The sequence below is a fragment of the Tilletiaria anomala genome (genome assembly GCF_000711695.1).
Source record: "Tilletiaria anomala UBC 951 chromosome Unknown K437scaffold_89, whole genome shotgun sequence".
Lineage (NCBI taxonomy): Eukaryota > Fungi > Basidiomycota > Exobasidiomycetes > Georgefischeriales > Tilletiariaceae > Tilletiaria > Tilletiaria anomala.
Genome location: NW_013546933.1, coordinates 50,231 through 78,184, shown reverse-complemented (window position 1 = coordinate 78,184; position 27,954 = coordinate 50,231). Strand labels below are relative to the sequence as shown.

Genomic DNA, 27,954 nt, shown 5'->3' with positions numbered 1-27,954 from the left:
GGTACGCGAGGAAGGAAAGTACGTTGTCAGGCCGACTTGTTCCTGCTACCAGATTGGCTTTGAGGCTCAGGCGCTGCACTCACGGATCAAGTGACACAGCGCATCAAAGGCGAGCCAGATGAAGATGTACGTGATCTTCTTGGGTGCTTGCTTCGGCGCGTTGGTGACGGTCAGAAACGCCGCTCCGGCGACGAGGACGCCGACGAAGCCGAGCGCCTGTATGGACTGCCAGCTGAGCAAGTCTGCCATGCTGCTTTGCGACAGGTATCGGGCCGAATTGGTGAGGAGCTTGACGCTGGCGCCTGCTCCAGCAAGTTGTCACGTGGAAGAGCTACGAACGAAGCCCGCAGATGGTGAGAAGGGAGAACCGTACAGTGGGATATTGTCTGATGAGAGGGAATCTACATATTGGGAGACTAACGCAGTGGAGAGGAGGAATGGCGCACGGGCCACCCACATAAGCAGATCCAACGCTCAGCTAGACTCGCGTCCCTCTGTATCGACAATCACTCCCCCATCCCCTTGGTAGCTGGTAGGCTCCCCAGCGGAGAGTCGGCCCGGCCATCTCATCCATGGCAGCTTCCTGGAAGTCCAGCTTGAATGATCGATGCTCCCCACCTGGAGATACCTTCGGCGTGGGATTCAGGATGCGAGCGTACAGACCCTAACCGTCCGGTCGAATCCACAGCTTGCGATGGTGCATTCATCGAGCGCCACGACATCCTTGACGATGGTGTTGCCTCTACCGCCTCGCGACCATTCAACGGAGCTGCGCAGTCCATCCCCGGCACTGCTGGCTGGCTGCCCATGCGCATAGATGACGGCGCGGACTTTGCCCTGCAGATCCACGAGACGCACGCTACCATCCTCACCGTTGACGCACGCTCCGCGCCCCGAAGGCATCCATGCGTGCCGCGGCGATACGTAAGGCGAGTACGGCGCGGCGGTCCAGAGCGTCGCCGCACGCACGTCCGAGTGGACGGGCATTAGGAGCAGCCGAGAGAGCGAGGTTGGGGATGCGGCAAAAGAGGATGTTATGCCGGACTGAGAGAGCGAAGAGGAGAAGGCGTGGTCGCCAGTCTGTGCGGAGAGGTACATGCCAGATGGGTGGAGAGCGAGGTCCAGCTACAGGAAGAAATACACGGTTGCCTTCACCGTCAGCAAGTCTGAGATACAGAGTAGCAATTACGAGTGGCACGCACCAATGAATAGCTGACATGATAGTCATCCCGCGACGGATTCGTGTTGTATCGAAGTTCCTCCCAATCGGCAATCACCCTCTCCTCGTTGCTCTTCGTCGTTGGCCCTTGTGGCGATGAAGACGGAGCGGACGACTGCACGTTGAGCTTGCGTAAGCAGTCTTCTAGCGAGCCGGGGCCAGCAGAGAATAACGATGTGCCGTCTTGCTCGCTTGCGGCCACGCATGGACGCACGCTTTCAACCTGCCGATGGGTAGGCAATGCGACGTAGTGCAGGAAGCAGTCCCCACGGATGGTGTATACGAGCCAATCGCGCAAGTCCAGCTGCACTGCATTATTCTGCGAATCGGTCACTTCTCCGCTCTGGACCTCTGCGCCGCTACCGTACATGGCGGTGAAGCGCCGCTGTCTTTCCTTTGCATTTGGAACGAATAGTATCGCTTCGGGGTTGCTCGCTGTTTCGATCGTGTGCACGAGCTCGTATGAGACGGCGAGATCTTTCGGATCCTCCTCCTCCTCCCGGACTCCTGTGTCCTCGTCCGAATCGTGACGCGCTGTTCGCGTTTCGTCCGATGCATAGCATCCGTCGTTCGAGGAAGCAACGGCACGGTAGATATTGATACGCCGATCGTAGCCAGCAGAAGCGAGATAGCGACCAGAGGCATCGAAAGCGACGCGTACGACAAACTTGTTATGGTGTCGAAGTGTCTGCACATGTTTGCCATTGAACTGTTCACGTTCAGAGGTACCGGAAGGCTCGGCATGTCAGAGAAGCCATGATCCTGGCATATGTCATAACTTCAACTCACGCAGTCGTAGAGAACGACACTACCATCCATGCCGGCACTCGCGAGGAGGCGCCTTCGGACGGCGTTCAGCCGCCCACATGCGGTCTCTCCATGCACACCGTCCTCCTCACCTACTTGCGCAACCGCGAGGACGGCTGCCTTGTGGGCACCTTCCATGACTTCCAGGATCTCGCCGCTCTGCACATCGCTGAACACGATCCGCTTGTCCGCGGCCGTCGTGACGAAGCATCGCCTCCACTCTTTGCGGTACTCGGCGATGGCGCTGTCAAAGTAGCGCCGCGGCAGATAGAGCAACTTGATGGAGAGGATGTTGGACGTGTGGAGCTCGCCATGCGTCCTTTGCAGTCGGTACGGCAGCGATGATGGGCCGGGTAGGGTCTGCGAGAGGATAGAGAGCGCCGCTTGCTGTTTTGCGTCTACGATCGAATGTTTCTGCAGGGACATCTGGTGGGAGATGTACGTCTCTGTCACGCTGAGCAGGTCGTCTATCACCTCCGCCGAGTCTGGTGTCCCATCTGCTTGGCGGCTTTGCTTTCTCTCGACTGCCACTGACGACGCAGAGGGTGAGTGGGATGCCAGGTCACGTCCGGCCACAAGGGCTTCGCGCTCGAAAGCCTCTCGGGTCTGCGAATACCCGACGTGTGTGAGGTAGCGCAGGATCAACCGGTGAGCGAGGTGATGCGGGTCGTCCGACGGCAGCGCGCCTGAAGAGCCGTGCATATTTCCGTAATAGGCGCCGGTCAGCCCGATGGCATGCGCAAGCGATGAGCACACTGAATAGCAATTCGGACGTGGGAGAGGTCTTCAATCGGCCTATAAAAGCCTATCAAATAGATCGGCGCACGAAGAACACGCAATCTCGAGGCAGGTCAACCGTGCACGCAGCCAGGGACATTGATTATCCTGCCACTGATTTGGGCGAAGTCGAGGCGCAAGCATCAGCACACTAGCCGGGCTGAGAGATGCCAGGCTTACCAGTTACCTGAAGTGAACCAGATATGATGCCTTTTTCACCGTGCTCATGGGGTCTTCACTAGTCACCACCAACGATCAGGTAATTGTCAAGGAGAAGGTATATGATTCTGGTAGATGTGCCAATGCAGAGCGATTGGGTTTGATCCCTTCGTGTGTGCGCGTCCACCCAACAACGGCGCACACGGCACAGAAGCACCGCCAACCCCACACACACGTGATAGACTAACTGCCCGGCAGTTGAGAGCCACCACAGTGTGTCAGTCACTATTGTGGCAAGGATAATCGTTTCAATCCATAAACGAGAGAATCGCGATCCTCGTCCCTTTACCTCACTCACCCACTTTACTGTATAAGCTGGCATCAGCGATTCGTCTTCTCGGCGCCCCGCCCCCCTTTGTCGCTTGTTCGTTCCGACTCGACGCTGTTCGCACACACCCGCGCCACTACTGTAGACAATTACTTGCTCATCCAACAGCCGCAGCGCAGTCATGCTTGGCATCATCATCGACGCCATCGCGGTCCTCTTTGTCATCATCTTCTCCATTGCCCTCGGCCTCGGCATCTCGCAGCCGTTCCAGGGCGCGCTGATCCGTCTGCGCGCCAACTATCTCCCCAAGGCTGTCTCGCTGGACAACGTCCTCGAGGATGGCGCGGCTTCATCCCGCCACGCCTTTGCCGAGTTCATCCAGTCGAGCGAAGCTAAGAGCGCGGCCAAGATCGGCCCCGTCGTCCCCGGCATCTTCGCGATGATGCGCCGCACAAAGCGGCTCGAGGGGTGGGCTGGGCTGTACAAAGGATCCGTACCCACAGTCATACAACTCGTCTGGCTGTGGATCATCACGTGGGTTGTCTTTGACAGCACATCGAGCGGCTTCGGAGGATCGTATAGGGCTGCGCCCGCTGGTCCCGGCAACTTTGCTTTCTGGGGTAACTTGGTCTTCATGCTCCTCTTGTCCTTTGCCGCTCTTCCGCTCAATGTTATCTCCTTTAGGTCCGTTGCCTGGACTTGTACACACTGTCGAAAGCTGGACAGACTGACTGACTGTTTCCCTGCACTTCGGTATTGCTGCGCACAGAGTCATCGTTCACCCCCGCATTCTTCCGCTCAATAAGCCAATGGCAAATCTGCAAGAGATCCTCTCCTACTCGGAGCTGCGCAACCCGCTGAAGCTCTACACTATTCCCGGCTTGGCGACGGCCACCGTCCTGCACATCGGCTGGATTGGAATTGCGACGCGCATCATGCGCCACCTCTTGGTCCCCATGCTTGGTGGGCTGGACGTGCCGGAGCCAATCAAACCGGGTGAGACGACATTCTCTGGTCCGACGAGCGACACGAAAAAGTACTCGACGATCGGACTGGTCATGTTCTTCCTCTGGAACCTCGCCAGCCTTCCAGTCCTCGCACCGATCGAGTGCGCCATGGTCCGCCTCAGCACGCAGCGCCCCGAGAAGCAAAATCCGCTGCATCTGGCGTATGCCAAGCCAGCGTCGACGCTAAACAGCTACAGCCACCAGGCGAGCGTACCTGCTCAGACGAGCCCGCAAGCTACTGCGGCCGAAACGGACATGCCGAGCCGCACGTCGTTCGCTATCGAAGATCAGGAAGAGGCAGAGGAGGCTGCTGGAAATGCCTTTGCTTCTGAGCCTCTGAACCCACAATCCGCGAGCGCAAACGCGAACGCAACTCCGGCTCCAGTTTCAGCGCCTACGCCAGCTCCACCTCGCTACTTGCCAACCATCTCGCGCGAGCCCGCGGAGCCAGTCATCGCGCTGCGACCCTGTGACGAGGCCGACTCAGCCGAGGAGGCCGCGCGCCTGGAGCGCGAAGGTGGGTTCGGCGCGCCGGTCGTGTCGCGTTACACGGGCCTGGTGGACTGCCTGCGCAAGATGCGCGACGAGGAAGGCATCGAGAGTCTTGGTCGCGGCTGGTGGGTTACGCTGAACGGTCTACTCATTGCGAGCTTTTCGTAGTGGATGCGGGATCAAGGGAAGATGAGGTGATGCAAGGAGGAAAGGTGGGAAGGATGCTTGTGCGCCTGCTTGGCCGCGCCATGCATCGGAGAGCAGCGCCCGGCTCGTGCCCAAGGAAGACATAGCCCAGGCAAGCCTGCAACTCTGGCAATGCTGCCAAGCACGCGCCCATCCATTAGTTTTCAGCGGTTGACCAGACCTGCTTCAAGTCATCTAGGATGGAGCTGTGAGACAGTTCTCTTTTCTTTTCCAGCCATTGTAATGTACCGATCACGTTCTTCAAGATCGACTATCGTCGAGTGTTCCCTGCAATACATGTGAGCGCTGCTGATGAGCATCTCGAGACTTTTTTTTGGAACCCATGTGCATGAACTCCCCAACATGGAGACTCCTCCACCCATAAGTTGGCATGCCGTTATGTACTGGATATATATTGGCTTGCAGAACGTCTAGACGGCCACAGCGTAGGACGCACGTGAAGGAAAGTTGCGCGCAGAGGTCCGGCGGTCCACAGCGAGGTTGAGAATGTTCTCGGCGACTTTGGTACCTCCATTTGGGGGAGACGAGCCATTGCCTCTGTTTCTCTCGCCGACAAGATGCATCTTACACCATTGTGCAAGTCCATACAGGCCGCAGGCAAATAGATCATGAGTCCTACATTGCCGGTTCACACCGTAGCGATCGGTGCAGTGGTCATCGATTGGATGGGAATACAAGCGATTTCGTGCGAGACGGTTACATAAGCGGGCACTCGGAGTCGGACCACCGCTGTCGAAATACCTTTCCTCACACATCGACCGTGTGGAAGCGAATCAACATTTCGTGCACACAAGGGTGTATACCCGGCGAACCTGGAAGAAAGGCAGGCGGCTCAGAGACGGTTCTGCAGGCCCATTCGTGATTGATGCATAAATAACGCAATTGTCCGTCGGAGAGTCGTATGAATGTTGTTTGCCCCTCGTCTCCAGGCACGCGCGCGACCAGGCTCTTAAGCAGAGTTTCCTCCTCAATTGCCACACTCAAGATGCTGAGACTATCTTCTTCTCTGTCTCTGACAGCTCGTAGGAGAAGCGACGCCGCGATATCTTCCCGTCCGGCGTTACAAAAGGGAGCGGGGCCGCTGCGGACACTGCAGGGGTAGCATCAGTAGCATCAATAGGAGCGGCCGCATCTACGATGTTGGCATATGAGAAGAGAAAACGGGGGGAGGGGGTGGGGGGAGTCCGGGTCCAATACGTGCAATCACGCCTCAATATCTGCGCACCCACACTGCTCCTGCTCACACCTTCGATCCTCACCGCCTATCTATCCATCCTACCCCACAGTGACGCGCCATTCCTCCGCGTGTTCACCAACGCCGTTCCTTCCGTCGGTATCCCCACCATCTCTAGATAGCTCGAGCTGCGGCCTGACGAGGGGCAGTGGTCCAGCGCCATCTATCCCTTGCGACGGGCGCTTGCTTTCTTCCGTCGGGTAAGGTCACTGATGCGTGAGTGCGCCAAGTGCCCTTGTAGACAAACCGCTTGCTGACGATGGAGCCTGTGTCTATTCTTCGAACAGCGCTGCAGGCTCGTCAACTTTTCCCCCGAGGCCCGGCGCGATGGCGCAGCTCGTATTGTTCGACTTGGTCGGCGTCTTGATCTCGAGCAGAGGCCTCATCCTGCTCACGTTTGCACTGGTCGATGCGGAAACAGAGCCGCGCGGGTTCGCGAAGCCCTAGACTCCATTCTTGCTATCGGCGGCATTCATGGGTTGGCATCGGCCGTTGAAGTGCTGATGCGGGCAGCAATCATGCTGCACAACACATGGAAGGAGAAAGGTTCCTGGTGAAGTTGGTGATAGTCTTTTTTGCCTAGCTCAACTTCGACGAAATCCCCCTGTGGACCACGCTGGCGTTCCAACAGAGGTCCAGAATACGTCGCCTTTGCAGACGGCGATCTCCGCTCGCGGTGCTGGTGCTCCCCGTGACGGACCCGCAGGAGGGGTTTTCGTGCTTGATACTTGGCCTTCTCGTCCTGCTCGTTGCGCTTCGCTGGCTGCACGGCTGGCGTACGCCATGGGCGGGAGTCCGACGGGCAAGGCGCTGCGACAGGACGTGAATCCCGCTGGTGGTGGTGGCGAGAGTAGTCTGCAGATGCTGTACGCAGCTAGCAATAAGTCCATGCGTTTCGCGGCACTGTCGTCCGCTTGTGCTTTGAGCACGGTGCCCAAGAGGGAGGATTTGAAGAAGGAGCGGAAGCGGATTTGCACATGTGCTGTGAGTGTGAGCGGCAAAGACCAGGCAGCGCATGCTATTTAGAGAGCAGTGCTGCATCCCTGTGAGCTGTGATCGGTCAGGCGGCCAGTCAGCCTGCAGTGGCGTTTGGCGCTTGCACCGACAGGGAAAGCGGGGTTGCGTGGTGAGAGCGGAGGCGGTGAAAGGGCACGTTGTGCTTGGGGGCAGTATACCGTATGGCTGTGTGGATCTGAAGTAGGTCGGTGGGCGGAGAGACACGGTTTGGAGCAGGCAAAGGTTTGTGCGTTGTGCCAAGTGCCGACGCTGTATTTTTTATCTGCAAGAGGTGGTTACGACAGTCATTATCAAATTGCAAGTCAAGATCAAACGCACAGAGTAGTAGTAGTCGTTCCTGGCCAACACAAACACCCCACGTACCCCGCCCACATGGAGACTTTTTTAATGAGGTGGCTTGTGTCCTGCCCCGCCAGTTTCACACGTGCGTCGTGGTGCCCGGTGCCGCGGATCCGTGAGTCGAATGACCCAGCATTTCCGCTCTCTTCCGTCCACAGACCCCAAGCCACCAACATCATCATCCAGTGCCAGAACCAATACATGGTATGTTCCTTCTGTGTCTCTAGAAAACGTCCCATCCCATCTTCCTCATCTGCTTCGCTGGATGGCGTCTCGGGCTAGAAACTGGGGCTTGCACAAGGAAGGGTGCGGGCACGTTCCAATCTCCTGTCCACCACTCTCGGTCCGCCCTCAGCGTGTCGAGTCCATCCAACTCACGTGTACCAACCAAACTGTCCCCTACCACCCGGCGGGTCCCGTGCCTTTCTCCGCCCCCTCCCCTCCCCAGCTTGTGGTTGTACCCTTCCGTTCCGCAACACTGGCCAGATTGGCGGGCCTGTGTGTCGTATGCGCTTGATGAATTGGCACTCCGTTAGTAAACGCTGCAGCCTTCTGTACACCCTTGACTCGCCTACCTTTCTCCTCTTCTTTCGTTGCACAGCTTGACCTGTTATGCAGCCTCGCATACATGCTGATACCAACCCTTCCAGTGCTTCCAGCAGAGTCCGCGGGGGGTCGGTCCAGCCAGGTCAATCCATAGATCGTCCCAAACGAGAAAGCCACCTGAGACATGCGCAGGCTGAGTTGAAAAACACTGACTACAGCCATCCAGCAAGGCTCCCAGATTCAAGCAGCCAATTGCCAGCAGTTTCAATGATGATGCAGTTGAATTGGCGGAAACACAATGGACGAACGATGAAACGTTACGCATGACGGGGCCCCAAACTCCAAAAGGTTCCGGTGTCGGGGCACCTGCGTCCACAGCCTTCCAACCCCGCTTCCTCCTGTTGCAAATCAAAACCGCCCTGACAGTCGTTGCTCTACAGGTGAAGAAGTGCAACCTGCTGAAGGGTATAAAGGCCACGAGGTGTACGCATCTGCTCTTCTCCAGAGTCCACATCGCCTGCCATCCTCAAGAATCTCTCCTCCCATCCTCTTCAACGCATCAGCACCTTCCCCATTCTCAAAGCCAACCATGACGCAAAAGATCGCCGCCGCCTTTCTGGCTCTGCTGACGTTCACCGTCTCGACGGCGAGTGCAGCCCCTGCCCTCGAAGTCACCGGTTCTGCCGCTTTCGTCGGCGCCCGCGACGGGGGTGCTCCCCGGCCTAATATGGGCAACGGCGGCGCGACCTCGGCTTCCAGCGGCGTGTCGCCCCTGACAGTCAAGCTCGGCGTCACGTGCGCCCAGGATGTGAGTAGATGCATGGACGGCGCTTGGCGTTGAGCTGCACTGCAGATTCGTACGGCGGACGCTGAACTTGCACCGTCCTGCCGACCGACTGTGCTAGCAACTATTGCCACCAAACGCCTGCACAGAGGAAGGCAGGCCAGAATGGCGTGTGCGACGTGCGGAAGGCCAATGGCGGCGTCTGCTACAAGGTGGGTTGCGGTGCACTTGGCGTACCGTACGGGGGGACGACGGGCAAAAATTGCTGATCCTTGTCTTCGCACTCTTGCCTCATGGTGTATTTGCAGGACTCGGGATGTATTAGCGGCTACTGCCAGGCGTCCAAGTGCGTCCCGCCGACGCCTACCGTTCAGCAGTTTACGTGCAGCAAGTCGGACAATAAGGTTTACTACCTGGGCATCATGGACGATGCCGTGTACACCAAGACTGCTCCGCCGCCCACGCAGCCTTAGTGAGTCTCCCCGCGCCACGCACCGTCGAGGTCCCCTGTAGGCAAGCAGGCAGGCATTCTGACGCTGTTGACACACGCTCCTTTGCTCGACTAGCTTGACGTTTAACGGCCACTACTCGACGCACAACTCGGACGGAAGTTCGGGCGAGGGCGTCAATGAGGAGGTCTTGACGAGTGAGTGGGCCGACGGGTCGTCCGATTCGTGCCGGCTCTGCTGCGCTCTATTATGCTGTACTGTGCTGTGCTGATTTCGTATCGACCTGTCTCTGTCGCAGCGTCCGGCGCGAGCCACAAGCTGAGGGGCGAGTTCTGGACGTGCACGTTCTACTCGCCTTTTGGTTTGAACACCTTTGGACATTCGTCTGCCGACCATGAACAACCAGGTGGGTAGGCCCTTTGTGACCTTTGATGATGCTAGGGCACTCCAAGGCATGCACAGCAACTGATCGTGTTTGTCTTCACATCCCTTGTACTTGCTCTTCGCCAGTGTCTGACCGTGTCGAGGGGCGACGGCAACTACAACTCTGCCACGGGCGCAGGTGCGACGCTGCACTATGCCCCGTGCTCGTTCAACACACAGCCCGTCGGGTCGGACCACGGCGACTACACCATGTCGCAGTTGCAGACCTTCGACTCGTTTTCGTACTACGGCCCCGGCGGCCTGGACCCGGCGAGCAAATCGCTTGCGCTATACTGGACGCCGATCAGCGGTAATGGTTTCGCTCCCGGGGGCGAAGCCGTGCACTCGCCTGGCACGACTTACTCGACCTGGCTCACTGCTTCCGGGACCGGCTCTGCGCTCGTGTACCTCACGCCGGCGTACGTTGCTGGCCCGTAGGGCTGACATGTGCGCTGAAAATGCTTGGCGCCCGGCTGCTGCTGCTACAAGCTCAGGGCGTCAGTCCGCATGGGCCAAGCACATTACGGCGCCTTCAGTTCGTTTCGATTCTCGGTCATGATCTTTTCTTCATTGGGCTCCCTGAGTTTGCATTCTGCTACATACGACGGACGCATAGCTGCGCTCTGGCGCTGTACACTTCATAGTGAATAGTTGAATGTATGTTTTGAGCAGCAGCTTGAGTTGAGAGGCTCGATGCGTCTTTGTTGCGTGCTCATTGACGGTGTATCAGGCGTCATGGACTGTGAAGTGAGCACAATGGATAACGAACGTGCTGCCTACTTGCATAGATACTCCACAGGTCTCTCTCAAATGCCAGGTCGGCTCCAAAAATCACACCAAGGAATTGGTCAGTGGTGTTTGTGATTCGGTGCAACACCGCATTTCTCTGTTGTAATGCAACTGTCACCAAAAGCCACATCGTTTTTTTTTCTCCCGCACGTTTCTGTTTTTGGTGGTTGTTACTGTGACGGGTTGCAATCACAGCTCGCTTCCAGTCTGTGTTCGCGCAGCAGCTACTGGAAACACCATTGGGCTGCTAGAGGCCGAAACACATCGCCTACGTAGCGGCGAACTTCATCTGCGGCAAGCGGTTGTCCGAGGACGCTCGCTTCCCTGCACTGATCGGAACGGAGATGGAGGCGACCACCGCGACACACATGACCCTGCTAGGTCCTTCGCCGTTCTTGCCGGCGAAGCGCTCGCAGCTCCTCGGCAGCTTGCAGAAACTGCTTCCCAATGCTCAGCTCAAAAGTGTCGATGCACTCTACCTGCACTTTGTGCAGCCTGTCGCCGACAAGGCGCTCTCTTCGGCTAGCGCGGAGGAACGAACGACCCTTGACTATATCTTGCAGTACGGAGATGACTTTTCTCTCTCTGAGACCAAGGAGGAGATCTTGAAGGCTGTCGAGAAGGCAAATGAAAGCGGATCTACAGGTCAGGCCACCGTTCTCTTCGTTGCCCCACGGGCCGGAAACATTTCTCCATGGTCGTCGAAAGCTACCGACATTGCGCGTATGTGCAACCTCGGCTCCCTTGTCGCTCGTCTCGAGCGCGGCCTCGCTTTTGTCGTGACCACCGTTGCCGGCTCCACGGGTCTGGCGCAAGGGGATGTCGGGATCATCGCAAACGAGTTGCACGACCGAATGACCCAGTCGCTTTCGCTCGAGCCGCCTACGGCCGCCTCCCTCTTTGTGCAATCGGCACCGGCTCCTTTGAAGACCATTGACCTCTTGCAAGGCGCCCAGCCGAGCCAGGTTGATCGCCAGATTGCACGTCAACGCCTCGAAAACGCTAACAAGACAGACGGCTTGGCGCTCGCGCAAGACGAGATCGACTACCTTGTCGATGCTTTCGTTGCGTCGTCGGCTTCGCTGGGCCGCAATCCAACGGACGTGGAGCTCTTCATGTTCGCGCAGGTCAACTCGGAGCATTGCCGACACAAGATCTTTAACGCCGACTGGGTCATCAACGGTGACAAGATGCCCAACACACTCTTCGGCATGATCCGCAACACGCACAAGCTTGCGCCTCAGCACACCATCAGCGCCTACTCGGACAATGCAGCCGTTCTTGAAGGCTACGATGCCGAGCGCTTTGCGGCTGCGCCTGCTGGCAGCGAAGAAGATACGATGGTGGTCTACGCGGGCAAGCGCGAGCCCATGCCGCTGCTTGTCAAGGTAGAGACGCACAACCACCCGACAGCCGTTTCGCCTTATCCTGGCGCGGCGACAGGCTCCGGCGGCGAGATCCGTGATGAAGGTGCCGTTGGACGCGGCTCAAAGCCGAAAGCTGGCCTCGTGGGCTTCATGACATCCAACCTGAACCTGCCGCAGTCGGCTTCTGCGTCCGCTGCCACGACGCCTTGGAAATGGGAAGAGGACTTTGGAAAGCCGGGTCATGTCGCCAGTGCGCTGGAGATCATGAGGGATGCTCCGCTCGGCGGCGCCAATTTCAACAACGAATTCGGCCGTCCTGGTCTTGGTGGCTTCTGGCGCACGCTCTGCGAGCGAGTGCCGGTGAGTTTCACCCGTGATCTATTGAGGTGGGGCCGCCATCGTACTGACATATTTTACCCCCTCTTGTTGGAAAGACTGGCGATAATGGCGCTGAAGAGGTGCGAGGATACCACAAGCCGATCATGTTGGCTGGCGGGCTTGGCAATGTACGACCACAGTACGCACTCAAGTCGAAGATCACACCAGGCGCAGCCATTATCGTACTCGGTGGGCCAGGCATGCTGATCGGTCTCGGCGGCGGTGCCGCCTCTTCGCTTGCAACGAGCGGAGGATCCGAACGTGCCGACCTCGACTTCGCCAGCGTGCAGCGTGAGAACCCTGAGATGCAGCGTCGCGCGCAGCAGGTCATCGACATGTGCTGCGCCCTGCCGGAGAACCCGATCCAAAGCATCCACGACGTCGGAGCCGGCGGGCTCAGCAATGCCCTACCCGAGCTCGTGCACGACGCCGGCTTGGGCGCCACGTTTGAGCTGCGCGACGTGCTTGTCGATGCGCCTGGCATGAGTCCTATGGAGATTTGGTGCAATGAGAGTCAAGAACGATATGTTCTCGCTGTTGCGCCCGAGAAGGTTGCGCTGTTCGAGAGCATCGCGCAGCGTGAGCGATGCCCCTTCTCGGTGGTCGGCCACGCGATGGAGGAGCAGAGGCTGCTCGTCACCGATCGATTGCTTGGATCGACGCCTATCGACTTACCCATGTCTACACTGTTCGGCAAAGCGCCCAAGATTGGCAGACAGGCGACGAGCTTGAAGCAGGCGCTGAAGGCTTTCGACAACACGCTTGTCTCTTACCTGCCTGAGCTCCAGGACGAGGGCATGCGATTGAAAGAGGCGGCAGATCGGGTCCTCCATCTACCGAGCGTCGGTTCGAAAGCGTTCCTCATCACTATCGGCGACCGAAGTGTCACGGGTCTCATCGCCCGCGATCAGATGGTCGGACCGTGGCAGGTGCCTGTGGCTGATGTCGCAGTCACACGCACATCCTATGGCTTCGAGGATACGCTCACGGGCGAAGCGATGGCGTCTGGCGAACGTACCCCGCTTGCCCTCATCAACGCTGCTGCTTCTGCTCGCATGGCGGTGGCAGAGTCGCTCATGAATTTGGCGGCTGCTAGTATCGAAGGGCTAAGCCGCGTCAAGCTCAGTGCCAACTGGATGTGTGCCGCGAGCCACGGAGACGAAGGTGCAAAGCTTTACGAAGCGGTCCAGGCCGTTGGACTCGACCTCTGCCCGAAACTCGGCTTGGCCATTCCTGTCGGCAAGGACTCGATGTCCATGAAGATGGCTTGGGAAGGCAAGGAGGTCACTGCTCCGCTCAGCTTGGTCGTCACCGCATTCGCACCCGTCAACCGCATTGATCGGACGTGGACGCCGCAGCTGCGCACAGACACGGGAGATGACACAGTTCTCCTGTTCGTTGACCTCGCAAAGGGCAAACAGCGTCTCGGTGGCTCGGCACTCGCGCAAGTTTTCCGTCAGCTCGGCGCAGAAGCACCCAATGTTGAAGATGCAGCGCTGCTTGCGGCTTTCTTCCGCGCTTGCATGACGCTCAAGGCGCTACGCGTGCAAAATCGTGCGGACAAGGAGGACTCGCTCGTCCTGGCATACCACGACAGATCTGACGGTGGTCTCTTTGCCACGATCACGGAAATGTGCTTTTCTGGTCACATCGGCGCAACGATCAACCTCGATGCTGTTGCGCCTGCAGGCGCCGACGTCAATGCGGCGCTTTTCAACGAAGAGCTTGGAGCTGTGCTGCAGGTACGGGCTGGAGATGTCAAGGCTGTTTCCACCGTATTCATCTCAGAAGGTATACCGGCGGAAGCCCTGCGCATAATCGGAACTGTTCCAACCGATGCACAAGATCAGAACATTGCTTTCGCTCGACCTGGCTCAGCACCTTTATTCAGGTCTTCGCGGGCCGAAATGCAAAAAGCGTGGGCAGAAACATCATTCCGCGTACAAGAGCTTCGTGACAATCCCGAAGCGGCGCAATCTGAATATTCACTCATCACCGACGAGCCGCGTGGAGCGCTGGCCCTGTCGTATGATCTTAAGTACCTACCCGGCGCAGATGTCCTTGGGGGGCTCGCACCATCTCCCGAGCGACCGCTTTTGTCACGTCCGAAAGTCGCCATTCTGAGAGATCAAGGAGTCAACGGCCACATCGAGATGGCCTGGGCATTCTCACAGGCCGGTTTCTGCGCTGTCGACGTGCACACTTCTGATCTCATCTCGGGAAGAGTTTCGCTCAAAGATTTCCGTGGTCTCGCTGCTTGCGGCGGCTTCTCCTTTGGCGACGTGCTTGGCGCAGGTAGTGGTTGGGCCAAATCGCTACTGCTCAACCCACGAGCCAAGGCCGAGCTGACAGACTTCTTCGGAAACCGCAAAGACACATTCGGTCTCGGCGTATGCAATGGCTGTCAGATGTTCTCGCAGCTCGGCCACGCAGGCCTGATTCCTGGTGCGGAGCGATGGCCGTCGTTTAAGCCGAATGCAAGTGCGCGCTACGAGGGGCGTGTCTGCATGGTTGAAGTGTCCGAGAAGGCTGTCGCCTCCAGCGTCTTTATGCGCGAAATGGCTGGCAGTCGCTTGCCGGCCATTGTTGCGCACGGCGAAGGCAGAGCGAGCTTCGCAAGCGAGGGTGATCTGCAGCACTGCGAGTCGAACGGTTTGGCCATCCTGCGCTATGTGGAGGATGGCGCGCCCACGGGCCGCGGTACGACGCGGTACCCGATCAACCCGAACGGATCGCCGCACGGCATCACGGCGGTGCAGACGCCCGATGGACGTTTCCTCGCGATGATGCCACATCCAGAGCGAGGTGTCACGCGTGAGGCCATGAGCTGGCGTCCAGAGGTGGAGAGTAAGAGCTGGAGAGGAAGAGGGCCTTGGTTCCGCATGTTCGAGAGCGCAAGGGTCTGGGTCGGCTGAAATGCAAGCTCACTGTGGGCAAACAAATGCATTTAGACGCTGTAATGGATTTTGCGACTAGATATGACTTCCAGGAATGTGCTTTATGTCCTTTGAGTTGTTAGAGTGTGGATAGCATGAGCACAGAACGAAATACTTTGACATAACATAAATACAAATTCAATACGCGTCTGCAACAATCTGCACAAAGTGCATCCACCGTCTGACGATTTGCAACACCGCCTCATAGCCCCCCTTCTGCAATTCCACCATGAACATCTCTCTGTGCTTGCTCTTGCAGTCTTTACACTCTTCGTTCACCCTCTCGCCAACGTCCTCTAGCTCGAGATGGCATAGCCGCTCCCAACGCCTGCTGAGGCGCACACCGGGTACGGAGGCGGTTGATGCGCCCGCAAGCAGCATTTGGCCTTGCTGCGCGGGGAGGAAGGAGCGCAAGATCGGATCGGCAGATTGGCACCTGCTGCGCCATTCGTCGAGGCGCTTGAAGACGTTGATTGAGCGACCGACCTTGAAACATGCTGTCGCGCCTGATCCGTTGCTTCGGCCTTCGCGGCCGCTCCTCGCGCGATCCCGCAGCTCGTAGACGTAGCAGTATCCTTGCTCTTTGAGATCTGTCGGGGTCGGGGGAGTAGACAGGGCTGTACGAAGACGTGCTTGCGCGCGTGCAGAGAGCGTCGAGGGTATGTACATCGAAAATGAAATGTGCTTGCCGTTTGGTAGGATAAATCCCGTCGTCTTGTTGATCTCTGCCACATGCTGGAAGCAATAGTCAGGCGCAATGCCTAGGTCGTCTTCGTTCTCACTTGAGGGGCTTTGCCCTGGCCCTGGCCGTCCCAATGCAAGCCCCGAGCCAGGCGCAAGTGAAGTTGACGCAGATCCCGGAGCGGCCTTTGTGATGCGCTTTTTGGCAGGTGAAGGAGAGGGTGTCGTGGAGCGTGATTGCGTTTGTCTGTCCGATGTAGACGCGGTGACGAACCGTGTGCACCTCGTACCGTCCCTCTTGATTCCTGCGCACTGCTGGCGGCCGAAGCTATCGAGCATGATGGGTAGGCGCAGAGCCGCTTCGTTAGCGGAGGAGCCCAGCGCGGCTGTGAGAGCACTATCGGCACTGTGGGCACGCCTGTGCCGGCTCGGTGGGCTGGGCGGTGAAAGGAGTGCAACCGGCTGGGAATCACTTGATCGCTCACGCGGCGGCGTACTTGGATGAAGAGAGGCTCGGTATGGTTGCTTTTCCAACACCGGGATCACGGGCATCGAAGCTCGCTTGCTTGCGTTCGTTTCCCATGGTAATGTGCCTTGCGACGGAGGTATCTGTAAGCTGGCGGCCAGGTTAGATGCGAGTACAGATAATATCCCTTTCCCCAACCCAGAGTCTCGCACAGATCGTGCTACCCATGGTCGGACACCCGGTGTCAAAGCAGCTGGATGTTGGCGGGGTGGAGATGCGGACGAGACGCCCCCCGCTGGACTGAGGCCAGGTGCGCGAACTACAAGCGGCGCAGGAGAAGGACCATGTTTCAAAGGCACTTTTTGCGGAGAGCCGGACCCGTGAACCTGCGCTATCGCATGTCGTGGCGTTGCATGCCACCTAGCATGCTGAGCGTTGGACGGTAGGCAGAGTCGTGCGAGAGCTTCGGGTAATGCAGCATGACCACCGTTTTCTTCCGGCTCTTTCGTGAGATCTATCACCACTGGTGACTGTCTATCGATCGATGGTATTGGCGGGGACGCATGTTGTCGTGCCGCATATTCAATCGACCTGCTCGCTTGCGCCGTTGAAACGGACCTGCCTGCACTCTCTTGATCTGACATGCCCAAATGATTTTTTTCGAAAGCGGCGCACGGGTAGGTAATTTGGTGCACAAGGGTAGTTCTATTAAGCTGCTGCTGATGGACAGGCCATATTGCGGGGAGTTAGGCCTGTGAGCGAGCAAGGGCGACGGCGACGGCCAGCTTTGCCCGTGCCTTGAGCTCGAGCCCGAGCGCCGCCCCTGGCCCAGAGAACAAGTGGAGGGGAGGTCAGATTTCCTGCTTGTTGCTTTTCGCTGCGCTCTTTTCGCTTGGCCGTGATTGCCACATGTGCGCGCCGCCATGAACAGACCATAACGCGGGGAATGACTTGTCCAGAGGATAGGGTATCGTGTTGGTGTATGGGGTATGGGAGTTTGGCGTCAGTCTCGTTGGTGGCTCGAACGCGTCGCGTCTCGGATGCAAGATGGCATTACAACCCTAATTTGGAAAGAGTGAAGTGATTGTTTAGGGTTTGAAAATGGTGTGTGCGATCAACACTCTCTCATCTCGATCCATCCAGTGGTACGCGTTAAATGTATATTGACCTCGTGCACACAACACATTCTTCGGCTTTGGGTCAAGTTGGCCAAGGAGGCTTGGCTGCCACGCTGCTGAAAAGGCTGGACATCTTACGGCCTCCAGATTGTGAAAAATGCCGCCGTCTTTCAGGGAATATGAGGGAGCAACGGCAAACGAGCGGACACCCTTGCTGCGCCGGGCAATGTCCGAGACGCAGGATGTGCCTACGACCTCGACCGCCTCACAAAGGCTTCAACAGCACTGTTCGCATTCGCACTCGCATTCCCAGCTGTACGAAATTGATGCAAAACTTAAACGTTGGCGCTCAGCAGTAGCGACCAAGTTCAAGCACCTTTCCGCGTCCAAGGCAAGAGAAACTCACCCTCAAGCCTTACTGAGTGTCTTTGGCACACCTGGCCACGTGCATCATGCTGTATGGATCGACCCTGCCCATTACGGATCGGCAGTGAAAGGCCCGGCTGCTCCTCCCCAATCGAGGCGCGAGGAGGAGATTAAGGAAATGAGGCAGAAGAAAATGGATGAAGAACAGCTCGAATTCGAGCGCGAGATCGCTGCAGCCAAGGAGGCTATCAGCCATGGTATCCAACCCAAGATGATCTCCAAGGGCACGTCTGGCTCCTATTTTGTGCGCGCCAGAATCGTGGATACCAGTACAAACAACAACGTTACAGAACAGGCCCCAGGGATTGAGACGGTAGCGGTATTTAAGCCAAAGGACGAAGAACCGTACGGCAACCTCAATCCCAAGCGCAAATTTTTGCGCAAATATCTGTGGTGGGCTATGGGCCGACCGTGTCTCATACCCAACTTCTCCTACCTCTCTGAAGTAGGCGCTTCCTACCTCAATGACCGCATGGGAATCGACATGGTCCCGCCAACCACGCTCGTCGAACTCTCCAGCCCTGCCTTCAGCTACGACTACGAGACGCGGAGACTCTTCCGCGCAGATGCACACGCCCATCCTCTACCAACTAAGATCGGTTCATACCAGCGTTTCCTGCATGGGTTCGTAAATATGAGCGATTTCCTGCGTCAGCACCCCTGGCCGCCAGATGCGGGCGGGCGACCGCAGAGCGTGCAGGAGAGAGACTTCAAGGAGGAGGCCAAAGCACACAAGAAGGCCAGGAGGCGCAGCAAGGCAAGGTTGAGGAGGTGTGCCGCTGGATGTCTCGATACCCTGCTCTGCAAGCGTGACTTGGACTATTCAGAGGTTCAAGGCAGGCAGCAAAGTGGAGGGGAGGACACGAATGGTGATGTCTACCCCAGTCATCGACTCTCGATGGTCAACGGGATTCACCATCAGTCTTCCGATATCGGCGCGGAGTTCCATTGGACCACAGAGTTGATGGAGTCGTTCCGCTTGGAGCTTGAAAAGCTGGTCGTGCTCGACTACCTGATGCGCAACACGGATCGCGGACTGGATAACGCGATGGTGAGCGTATGGTCTACGAAGCCCGACTTGGCTTCCGGCGCACCAGCTCCAGGGAGTGGCGGCAGTGGCAGTCAGGATAGTATTGTGAGAAGGATGAAGATCGGCGCGATCGACTCCTCGCTGTCCTTTCCGCATTCGCACCCGTCCGGCATGCGAGAATACCCTTTCGGATGGCTCTGGCTCCCGTCCTCGCTCATCGGCCAACCGTTTAGCGCCGGCATCCGAGCGCAGCTGCTGCCCGTTCTCAACGATCCTTTGTGGTGGCGCGAGACAGTTGCGGGCCTACGCATAATTTTCGAGAAGGATCGGTTCTTCGATGAGGCGATCTTCGAGAGGCAAATGGCGCTGCTCAAGGGCCAAGGCTGGAATATCGTGCAGAGCTTGAGAAACCCGGAAGAAGGTGAGTTGCAGCAATTTGTCGGGGTGCTACCTTCAAGGCGCTTGATGGCACGCTTAATCATACACTGTCCTGCTGTGGTTCCAGGACCCTTGGAACTCTGTGCACGTCTCAAAAAGGTCGTTAAGACGGACAGGCGTGATCTACCGCTCAGCGAGCTATTCGACCCAGCTAATGCAGATGGAGTATCGATCGTCCTGCTCGATTCTAGCATCCAATTTCCCTTTGTTGGGCCATCGGACGAAATCATCCAGGCGACGGGCAAACACGCAGTCGGAGCCGGTCCAGCCACCCCTTTACCGGCGTCTGCGAGCATTGTACGTGCGGCAACAGCACCAGACGGTCCACTCCCTTCTACTGCTGCGACTGCAAGGTCTATCCCACAACCCCTTCCAGGTTTGCGAGATCCGATGGCGAAAATACTGCGTGAAGCCGGGAGCCGCAGGAGAGCAATGTCGCCGCATAGCAAAGGTAGCAATGCTGGTGTTGGCAGCGGCCATGCAGAAGCATTAGGGGGGATCGCTCCGAGAGTGGTAGACGAGGGCGAGGGTGTACAGGAGCAGCTTGGCATCGAAGTTGTCGCCGAGCTCGAGAATGCGGCGCGCAAGGCTGGGTTCCCCAAGTACATGCGCCAGGCGCGCTCGCGCATCTCGAGAGATGCAGCGAATTCATCGACAGGAGCGATATCGATCGAGAGCGTTCTTGCACAAGCGGTTGCGGAGGAGCGCGGTGATCAGGAGGGGGAGACAGACGTACCCGGCAGTCCAGAGCTCGAGGAGCAGGCGATGAATCTGTCCGTCGCTTCCTTGCCTTCGACGATGGGTCTGGTCGCTCCGCCTTTGAGCAGGCGCGCCCAAACTGCTAGGGCTCGGGGCAGCACGGTAGGCACGGCCGCGACTCCCAGATGGGGACCATTCATCGGCTCAGGCGTCGCAGGCGCTACCAGTGGCGAGCAGGCCGAGCCAAAAGTGTTGACATTGGTTGAAGTGAGTGAAGGTGGGCGCACAGAAGCAAAGGGGCCAGCGCTGACGAATCAACGATCTCTGCTTCTCTTCATATCACAGCGACTTTTGACAGATAGGAGTCGGGCATTATTGAAATGGTACTAATTGCGACATTGGCATTTACGAAAGTTCACGAACGATCGATCACGCGGCATCATCTCATGGTTTAGCACAGCAACACAGCACTCAAAAGATACCACACTACCTTACAGTACAATTCTTCTCACTCAGCATACAAGTACAATCCACATGTGCATCCTACAGGTATTGATCCCCTCAGAAAATATGCATCTTGCACTACATGATGTCATCGGAAAGGAGAGTGGCATGTGAATCCGTGACGACTCATCCGCTCATGTCATCGGCAGAGAAGCAGTAGTGCCATGCTGCAACCCATGAGGGTCGTACGACAGGGCCATGCTGTTTAGCATACTTGAGCTGGACTCGCCAAAGCCGGTGCCACTGGCCCCTTCAAAGGCGCCCCATAGATCGCCGATTTCAAAGGGGAGACCTGCCTCCTCTGTCAGCCAGCTAGGTAATGGTTCCCCAAGACCGGCGGCATCGCCTTGATCCGCATCATCCCAGATCACTGGTCCAGTTGCGCTGACGCTTGCGATAGTGTTGGCCGATGGAATCAATTGACTCTCTTGCCCTTGTTGCTCTGCCTGTTGCTGTTGCTGTTGCTGTTGTTGTTGTTGTTGTTGCTGCTGTTGTTGTTGTTGCTCTACGGCATGCTGAGCAAGCAGCTTGTTCAACAGAGCGAGACGATTCTCATCATCCATTCCGCGCTCAGCCTCTCGCAGCACGCGTGAAGGCGTGATCGCTCCAGGCGCCGCCATCCGTTCTTCACCAAAGACAGCTTGCAGACCTTGCTGAGGGTTGCGCTTGGCGATCTCTTTCCAAGCCGCTTGCAGCATCAGTCGGATTAGGTGCGCATACTTCGCCGCAAATCCCTCGCACAGGCGCGATGCTAGCTTTTCAGCTGCCTCGAACGCCTCACCCGTGTGTACCAGCTCGCCCTCGCTGAGCCTCGCGCACTTGATCGCAAAAGCGGCGGCGAAGGTGCTAGTCGCATACGTGTATGCGGGCGCGTGCCCCAGATTGGCGCGATAGCTCTGCGAGTGATTTGCGATGAAGAGGACTTCGCGAGCTGCGCGTGCTGCATGCTTGATCATGGCTAGCTGCAACGGTGGGACCATAGCGAGATCACCCACTTGTTTGACTCCACGAAGTGCCGTGCACAGAAAGTAGAGCTCCTGCGTCGCTTTCTGTAGACGCAATGAAGTCATGACGAACGAATCCTCTGCGTAGCCGTTGGTTCGAATGACCTGCGACCAGTGATGCAACCAATTGTTTAGCTCGTCTGAAACTTCAGACATGCTGGCGGCCATATGTTCATTAATGGGCGCGTCATACGGTGCCAGCACGTCATGGTGCTGCTCGCGAATCACGAGTAGCTCGAGGGTGGAGATCAGGCGGGCGTCAATCCGGATGGACAGCGGGGAAGGCAAGAGCAAGAAACCGCGGCAATTCGAGACGTAATGGTAGGAGAGCATTGGAGGACGACCGGCACCGAAGCTGATCTGATGGTCGGAGAGAAAGAGGAAGAACCAGATCCGAGCCCTGCCAGTGGTGAATGAGAGATTCAGCACGAGTACCTAGTACAGTGATTTTCCGAAGTGGTACTCACTGATGGGCAAGTTCGATCTGCTCAGCCTTGATGGCACCGCCTCGTTCCCTCAACAGCAGCAGCTTAGTGTATGCCCTGTCGAATCCATACTCTTGCGCCATACGAGTTGCATGCCCACTCAGCAGCCATCCATTGTCGTGATACGCTGCAAGCAGAATCAGCGCCTGCACTCGCTCCTTGGCAGCGTGCACCTGTGACTGCGCTTGGGCTTGTGCCGATGCCATCGCCACTAAAGCCGGCGCTGCAAGCAGCGTGGTAGTGGCATGTGCAAAGAGCGTTTGCCGCGCATGCTTGTGCGCTTCGGCTAGGCAGCGTGTGTACAGCGCGCTAAAAGGTGGTGGGCCATGATCGATCAAGCAGCCGATGGCGACGATCGTATTGAAGAGAAGCGTGCTGCGGGAGCGCACCGAGTCGAACCAGCCTCGGCTGGCCTGCTCAGAAAGGAGCGTTTCGAAGTCGAAGATCGTGATGAATGTTGGTACGACGAGCGCGAAAAGCGCAAACATTGATCGTGCTGCTGCTTCAGAGATGATGCCGATTTCGACTACATCGCCCGCAACGGAGTCGTCCGAGTCGTCGGCATGTCGAGCTCGCTTGTTGCCCTCAGTGGATATGGGAGAATGTTCATGGTCATCCTCTGTCTCTGCGGGACGCTTGGATCCCGGCTCCGGAGTCGATGAGACAGGGTCGTAGGTCCCGTCTTTGCTATGCTCTCCTGGCCGGCTGCCGCCCAAGCCGCTCCAGGCTCCCCGTGAGCTGGCAGGCGAATGGGCAGCGCTGCGGGTACCTGCATGTCCGTTGGCCGGCACGTTGGCGCTAGCAGCAATGACGGCAGCATCAGCCAAGCCTCGCAGCGCCGAGATGGGTGCATGGAGCTGCTCATCGGCCAGATCTTCCGCTTCTGCAGCGCTCACTACGTCAGATCGACTTGCAGCTGGGTTTGAGGGAGCGTCCCTATCCATATCCGCTCGCAAGGGGCTGAATGGATGAGTGCTCGTTGAGAAATTGTGACCATCATGAGCAGCCGCACTGGCGGAAGGAGTAGCCGCAGTGGCCAAAGGGGAGATATGAGCAGTCGAAGTGAAGTGTGGAAGCAGCGGCGCTGAAGGTCGATTGTGAAGAGATGCTCGTAGCTCTTCAAGTAGAGTTCTACATTCCTTCAAGCCCTCTCCCAGTTCATCCAGCCGTTGCGATTGTGCTTGAGAGTGCTCGCATGGTCTCGTGGAAGAGGATGCGAGCAATAAAGCAGTGAGACTGGACGCTGCTCTCGCTACGACGTCTGCATCAAGAGTTGTATCGACGCCTGCCTCGGTATCTCCCACTGCTCCCTCTGCACCTGCGCTTTCCTCATCTCCTTTTGCCTGAGGGGAGCTCCGCTTCCGATCGCGCAAAGCGAAGACATCAGCCAAGTTGCGGATTAGCGCGGCGTGCGTTTCTTTTTCTTCCTCTGTTGCTGCTGGTAGAAACTGATTTCGATGAGAGCCAAGTGTATGGCCGCTGTTCATTTGTTGCGCTGCCATTGCTCCTTTATTCATCGACGCTGGGACCAAGTCGGAAGGACGTCGCTTTGATGCACTTCGCGGGGCCTGAGATACTGAACGCGTACAGCGTGCATCGTCCAAACCGGTCTGCACCTCCCCCTGCCTCGCCTGTGTTGAAAGAATACCCGATCCTGAATCGCCCAGTGCAGCGTTACTACTACCGGCAGTGCCGCTTGTCCCGCCCTTCGGTCTTTCGAATATGCAATCAAGCTTGCTCTTCACGCATCGAGCGCATGGCTTGATTCCATCGCATCGCATCTTCTGACGGCGACATCCGGTGCAGGCGCGCGAAACCCGGGAGGTGGGCTTGTACGCATAGATTGTGGTTGTTGTAGTTGTTGTTGTCGTTGCATTCGTTGGTGGCGGCGTGGGCGAAGCTGCAGCTGTCGATGCTGGTGGCGTTCGTGAATGAGCTGTTGCTGGTGGCGAACTTGCGCGGTAGTGGCACTCGGATCGGGAGATGGACGGCGAGCGTTGGGGATGCGGAAGCGAATGCTGGGTGGGTGGAAGCAAAGGAGCAGACGGTGAGAAGGAATATGAGCCATTCAAGGGCCGCGGTTGATCGCTGCGCGTAGTTTTGCATGTGTTGCCTCCTTCACCGACAAAGCATGTAGCGGAGGCCGAGCGCTCAAAAGGCGGAGAGAATGCAGAAGTGTAGGACGATGAACCTGCTGCGAGCTCTACTGCTCGCTCGCTGCGCGGGTGGGCATCGAGCGAAGAGTTGTGGGACATGCCATGCTTCGTCGTAGCGTATATACTAGAGTCCTGCCTATGCTGTTCAGCACTATCGCTGCGTAGAGAAGAAGGATAGGCAGATGCAGCGCATTTGCTGTAAATCTGCGTCAAGGGCGGGGGCGGCAAAGTCCAACCTTCGATGCGGTGTTCCGAAGGTCTCGGGCTGCTTCCGGCTACTCCCAAGCGCGGGGACATGTGCTCGTCGGCCATACTTCGATCAAGCAATTTTTGTGCTGCTTGAATTGAGTCACAACGACATCATCCTAAAGGTCAGTATGATGGCAGGTGGACTGCAAACCTTCCAAGGTGGACATGGATGCTGGAGTGCCGGAATGGTTTCATGCGGCCCCGCGCACTTGAAGCGCCGCCTGTCGAGTCTCAAGTCCCACACCTGGTTACCCTTTAGCTCATCTGGCGGTGGATGAGATGTCGGATTTGCGGCAGTCGTTTTTGACTTCAACAAGCTAGATGATCCACGCTGCGTGTATAGAGCGTGAGCCTGGTCGTATGGGGCAAGGTCTTTGGCCTGCCCAGCAACCAGCGTCTCATTGCCCGTACCCGTCGTTGCCGGTTCAAACAGAGATTCATAACAGTCGGGATGGGCTGAATTTACAGGAGAGGCCCCAACGAGCGGAACTCGGAAGAGGTGCCTTGGCTATTGGATCGCGGCCTTCTTGCGCTGCCAACGCAAAGGGCTACCACGACTTCTGACATCGACAACTTGGAGAGCTTCTTGGAGAAACAGAGTAGCAACTTGCAAGTTGAGGACGAGCCGGCAAGCGAGAAGGATACAACAGCTTCCCTGACGCCTACTGTCACTTCGCAAAGGAGCAGCGGTCAACCGCGTCACAGGATACCAGTAGTCGCAACTCCCGGCTTTCGGCTGCATTTTCTATCCCATCATGGCGCAGCTCTTCGCAAAAGACCCGCGCAGCACCGGGCTCTTCATCGGCGGGCAACGCTTATCAGGCGCAGAGATTCGGGACCAGAATGTACTTGCTGCACAGACCATCGCCAATATCGTCAAGAGCAGTCTTGGGCCAGTCGGGTTAGACAAGTGGGTTGGCATCCAAGTGCAGAGTTGTGAATGCGTATGTGGGCCCCAGCTGACCATGAGCTATCATATTCCCCATGAATTCGTCACAGGATGTTGGTCGATGACATTGGTGACGTAACCATCTCCAACGACGGTGCCACGATTCTGCAACTGCTTGAGGTCAACCAGCCGGCAGGGCGCATCCTGGTCGAACTTGCACAGCAGCAGGACAAGGAGGTCGGCGACGGCACCACCTCGGTCGTCATCATTGCCGCCGAGCTGCTGCGTCGAGCCAACGAGTTGGTCAAAAATAAAATTCACCCGACCACCATCATCACCGGCTACCGTTTGGCGTGCAAGGAGGCGTGCAAGTATATGCAGGATCAACTAAGCACCAAGGTCGAGGCGCTTGGCAAAGAGTCGCTCATCAATGTCGCTAAGACGTCTATGTCCAGCAAGGTTATCGGCAGCGACGATGACTTCTTCGCCAAGCTTGCTGTCGACGCCATGCTGGCTGTCAAGACTATCAATGCGCGAGGCGAGATCAAGTACCCTGTCAAGGCGGTGAACGTGCTTAAGGCGCACGGCAAATCCGCGCGCGAGAGTCTATTCATCAATGGCTACGCGCTCAATTGCACCGTCGCATCGCAGGCAATGAAGACGCGCATCAAGGGAGCCAAGATCGCGTGTCTTGACATTAATCTGATGAAGCAGCGCATGCACATGGGCGTGCATATCACCATCGACGACCCGGATCAGCTGGAGAAGATTCGGGCGAGAGAGAGCGAGATGGTCCTCGAGAGGATACGTAAGATTCTCGCCGCTGGCGCCAACGTCATCTTGACCACCAAGGGCATCGACGACCTGTGTCTGAAAGAATTTGTCGAGGCGGGTGCGATGGCGGTTCGCCGGTGCAGGAAGGAAGACTTGCGACGCATTGCGAAAGCCACGGGCGGAACACTCGTCTCGTCGCTTGCGAACCTGGATGGTGACGAGACATACGAGGCTTCGTCCCTGGGCTATGCCGAGGAGGTGGTGCAGGAGCGGATTAGTGATGACGAGCTAATCCTCATACGCGGCACCAAGCTTGTCTCGAGTTCGAGCATCGTCCTGCGCGGCGCGAACGACTACTTGCTCGATGAGATGGAGCGCGCACTACACGACTCGCTTTCCGTCATCAAGCGCACACTCGAGTCCGGCAGCGTCGTTCCCGGCGGTGGGGCGGTCGAAGCGGCGCTGAACATTTACCTGGAGAACTTTGCCACCACGCTCGGCTCGCGCGAGCAGCTTGCAATTGCAGAGTTTGCGCAGGCTCTCCTTGTCATCCCCAAGACGCTCGCTGTCAACGCAGCGAAGGATTCGACCGAGCTGGTGGCCAAGCTGCGCGCGTACCACAACAGCGCACAGACTGCCGGCGTCGGGGAGCCGAAGAAGGCACTGCGCTTCTACGGCCTGGACCTGCTCGAGGGCAAGGTCCGGGACAACCTCAAGGCAGGCGTCCTGGAGCCAACCATCAGCAAGGTGCGCAGTCTCAAATCGGCACTTGAGGCAGCTACCGGTTTGCTCAGGATCGACGACGCCATCACCATCCAGCCTGAAGAGCCGCCTGAGGATCCGCATGCGCACATGTGAACGCCATCTCTATGTGCATTGTGCCCCGCGCGCACGCACATAGGTGGCACACGTAGTTGGTACACGTTACTCTTGCGACCTTTCGGCTACGTTAATAGTGACATCATGTGTAATGTACACGTCTGCATTGGAGTCTGGATGATGGCGAATCTCATGAAACGAGTCAAGCTATTTGGAAGGTCGAACCTGCCTCGATGAAAACAGACAATGGCGGTGCGTCAGAGGCAAAAAGAGATGATGAATATTTGTTGACAATACCATGACAGGTGTGGCAAGGTGGGAGTGGATGGCAGAGGCAAATGCAGTTGCAGCCTTCCGAACAATCGAAAATCCCTTTTATATGCCATTGAGCCAGCTGAGAAGGGATGTCAAGGTGGCTTCAGTCTTCTTGATCCAGGATCAGCGCCAATCGGTGGCACGAGAGAAGCCCATTAAGGCGGGCGTGTTGCGTATAATTTGGAAGGACCGCAACGAAAATTAGCGGGTCTATGCTAGAGTCTTGCTTTTGCTCGATACAAATTCAGGGTGGGGAGAAAGTCGGAAAATGTGTCCAAAACGATTTGCGCTTGCATCTAATCTTCTTGTGACCGGTCATGTACTGTAAAAAGGAAACGAGGGAACGAGCAGAGCGCACGATCAGCAACGAACCCTTGTGATGAGAAAAAGCATTGGCCAAGAAGCCAGGCGTGGTGCTCACTATTGTAATGCAGAAGCTTTTCAATCAGGTCGACATGAGTAAGGACCATCCTTCGGCAGCAATATCGTCGCAGGCCAAGCTGCGTCAGGGCCTCGCCTTCTTTGACATCCGCCAAGAGCAGCATCATGTATTGGTCCCACTTGTCGCCGATGACTTTGCCGCAGGAAAAGCAGCGGATGGGGATGATCTGCGATGAAGCAAGGGCAGGCGTTCAGTTTGGCT

The 27,954-nt window shown here is 57.3% G+C and overlaps 11 protein-coding genes across 11 annotated transcripts; 6 read left to right on the top strand and 5 right to left on the bottom strand.

Annotated features, from left to right (window-relative positions):
* Positions 1–525: 525 nt before the first annotated feature.
* On the bottom strand, positions 526–2,236 carry K437DRAFT_238797 (uncharacterized protein). The gene is made up of 6 exons (XM_013386006.1): positions 2,009–2,236; positions 1,808–1,928; positions 1,629–1,723; positions 1,434–1,568; positions 1,203–1,292; positions 526–1,125 (listed from the first exon to the last, which is right to left on the bottom strand). The coding sequence occupies exons 1-6, from the start codon at positions 2,162–2,164 to the stop codon at positions 643–645; spliced, it is 1,080 nt and encodes a 359-aa protein (XP_013241460.1). The 5' UTR covers positions 2,165–2,236; the 3' UTR covers positions 526–642.
* Positions 2,237–3,310: 1,074 nt separating this feature from the next.
* Positions 3,311–5,295, top strand: K437DRAFT_250029 (uncharacterized protein). The gene is made up of 2 exons (XM_013386005.1): positions 3,311–3,974; positions 4,060–5,295. The coding sequence occupies exons 1-2, from the start codon at positions 3,472–3,474 to the stop codon at positions 4,955–4,957; spliced, it is 1,401 nt and encodes a 466-aa protein (XP_013241459.1). The 5' UTR covers positions 3,311–3,471; the 3' UTR covers positions 4,958–5,295.
* A 652-nt stretch (positions 5,296–5,947) lies between these two features.
* Positions 5,948–6,743, top strand: K437DRAFT_185389 (uncharacterized protein). Its single transcript, XM_013386004.1, has 2 exons — positions 5,948–6,430; positions 6,518–6,743. The coding sequence occupies exons 1-2, from the start codon at positions 6,144–6,146 to the stop codon at positions 6,675–6,677; spliced, it is 447 nt and encodes a 148-aa protein (XP_013241458.1). The 5' UTR covers positions 5,948–6,143; the 3' UTR covers positions 6,678–6,743.
* Positions 6,623–7,512, bottom strand: K437DRAFT_185364 (uncharacterized protein). The gene has a single exon (XM_013386003.1). It carries the CDS (start codon positions 7,269–7,271, stop codon positions 6,810–6,812), a length of 462 nt encoding a protein of 153 aa, XP_013241457.1. The 5' UTR covers positions 7,272–7,512; the 3' UTR covers positions 6,623–6,809.
* An 822-nt stretch (positions 7,513–8,334) lies between these two features.
* Positions 8,335–10,292, top strand: K437DRAFT_185343 (uncharacterized protein). Its single transcript, XM_013386002.1, has 6 exons — positions 8,335–8,615; positions 8,696–8,940; positions 9,225–9,388; positions 9,483–9,562; positions 9,664–9,771; positions 9,876–10,292. Exons 1-6 carry the CDS (start codon positions 8,456–8,458, stop codon positions 10,100–10,102), a joined length of 984 nt encoding a protein of 327 aa, XP_013241456.1. The 5' UTR covers positions 8,335–8,455; the 3' UTR covers positions 10,103–10,292.
* A 471-nt stretch (positions 10,293–10,763) lies between these two features.
* On the top strand, positions 10,764–15,367 carry K437DRAFT_258601 (phosphoribosylformylglycinamidin). The gene is made up of 2 exons (XM_013386001.1): positions 10,764–12,304; positions 12,379–15,367. The coding sequence occupies exons 1-2, from the start codon at positions 10,946–10,948 to the stop codon at positions 15,235–15,237; spliced, it is 4,218 nt and encodes a 1,405-aa protein (XP_013241455.1). The 5' UTR covers positions 10,764–10,945; the 3' UTR covers positions 15,238–15,367.
* Positions 15,368–15,396: 29 nt separating this feature from the next.
* Positions 15,397–16,278, bottom strand: K437DRAFT_227262 (DUF1766-domain-containing protein; the record flags this gene model as incomplete). Its single annotated transcript, XM_013386000.1, has 1 exon — positions 15,397–16,278. The coding sequence occupies one exon, from the start codon at positions 16,276–16,278 to the stop codon at positions 15,397–15,399; it is 882 nt and encodes a 293-aa protein (XP_013241454.1).
* A 1,306-nt stretch (positions 16,279–17,584) lies between these two features.
* Positions 17,585–20,886, top strand: K437DRAFT_258600 (uncharacterized protein). Its single transcript, XM_013385999.1, has 3 exons — positions 17,585–19,400; positions 19,485–20,383; positions 20,462–20,886. The coding sequence occupies exons 1-3, from the start codon at positions 17,750–17,752 to the stop codon at positions 20,504–20,506; spliced, it is 2,595 nt and encodes an 864-aa protein (XP_013241453.1). The 5' UTR covers positions 17,585–17,749; the 3' UTR covers positions 20,507–20,886.
* On the bottom strand, positions 20,597–24,965 carry K437DRAFT_295811 (uncharacterized protein). The gene is made up of 2 exons (XM_013385998.1): positions 22,092–24,965; positions 20,597–22,024 (listed from the first exon to the last, which is right to left on the bottom strand). Exons 1-2 carry the CDS (start codon positions 24,575–24,577, stop codon positions 20,755–20,757), a joined length of 3,756 nt encoding a protein of 1,251 aa, XP_013241452.1. The 5' UTR covers positions 24,578–24,965; the 3' UTR covers positions 20,597–20,754.
* Positions 24,966–25,017: 52 nt separating this feature from the next.
* K437DRAFT_250020 (putative TCP1-component of chaperonin-containing T-complex) lies at positions 25,018–27,196 on the top strand. The gene is made up of 2 exons (XM_013385997.1): positions 25,018–25,424; positions 25,514–27,196. Exons 1-2 carry the CDS (start codon positions 25,270–25,272, stop codon positions 27,033–27,035), a joined length of 1,677 nt encoding a protein of 558 aa, XP_013241451.1. The 5' UTR covers positions 25,018–25,269; the 3' UTR covers positions 27,036–27,196.
* A 537-nt stretch (positions 27,197–27,733) lies between these two features.
* On the bottom strand, positions 27,734–27,919 carry K437DRAFT_218318 (uncharacterized protein; the record flags this gene model as incomplete). Its single annotated transcript, XM_013385996.1, has 1 exon — positions 27,734–27,919. A coding segment is annotated over one exon (186 nt), but the record flags the coding sequence as incomplete, so codon positions are not given.
* Positions 27,920–27,954: the final 35 nt, after the last annotated feature.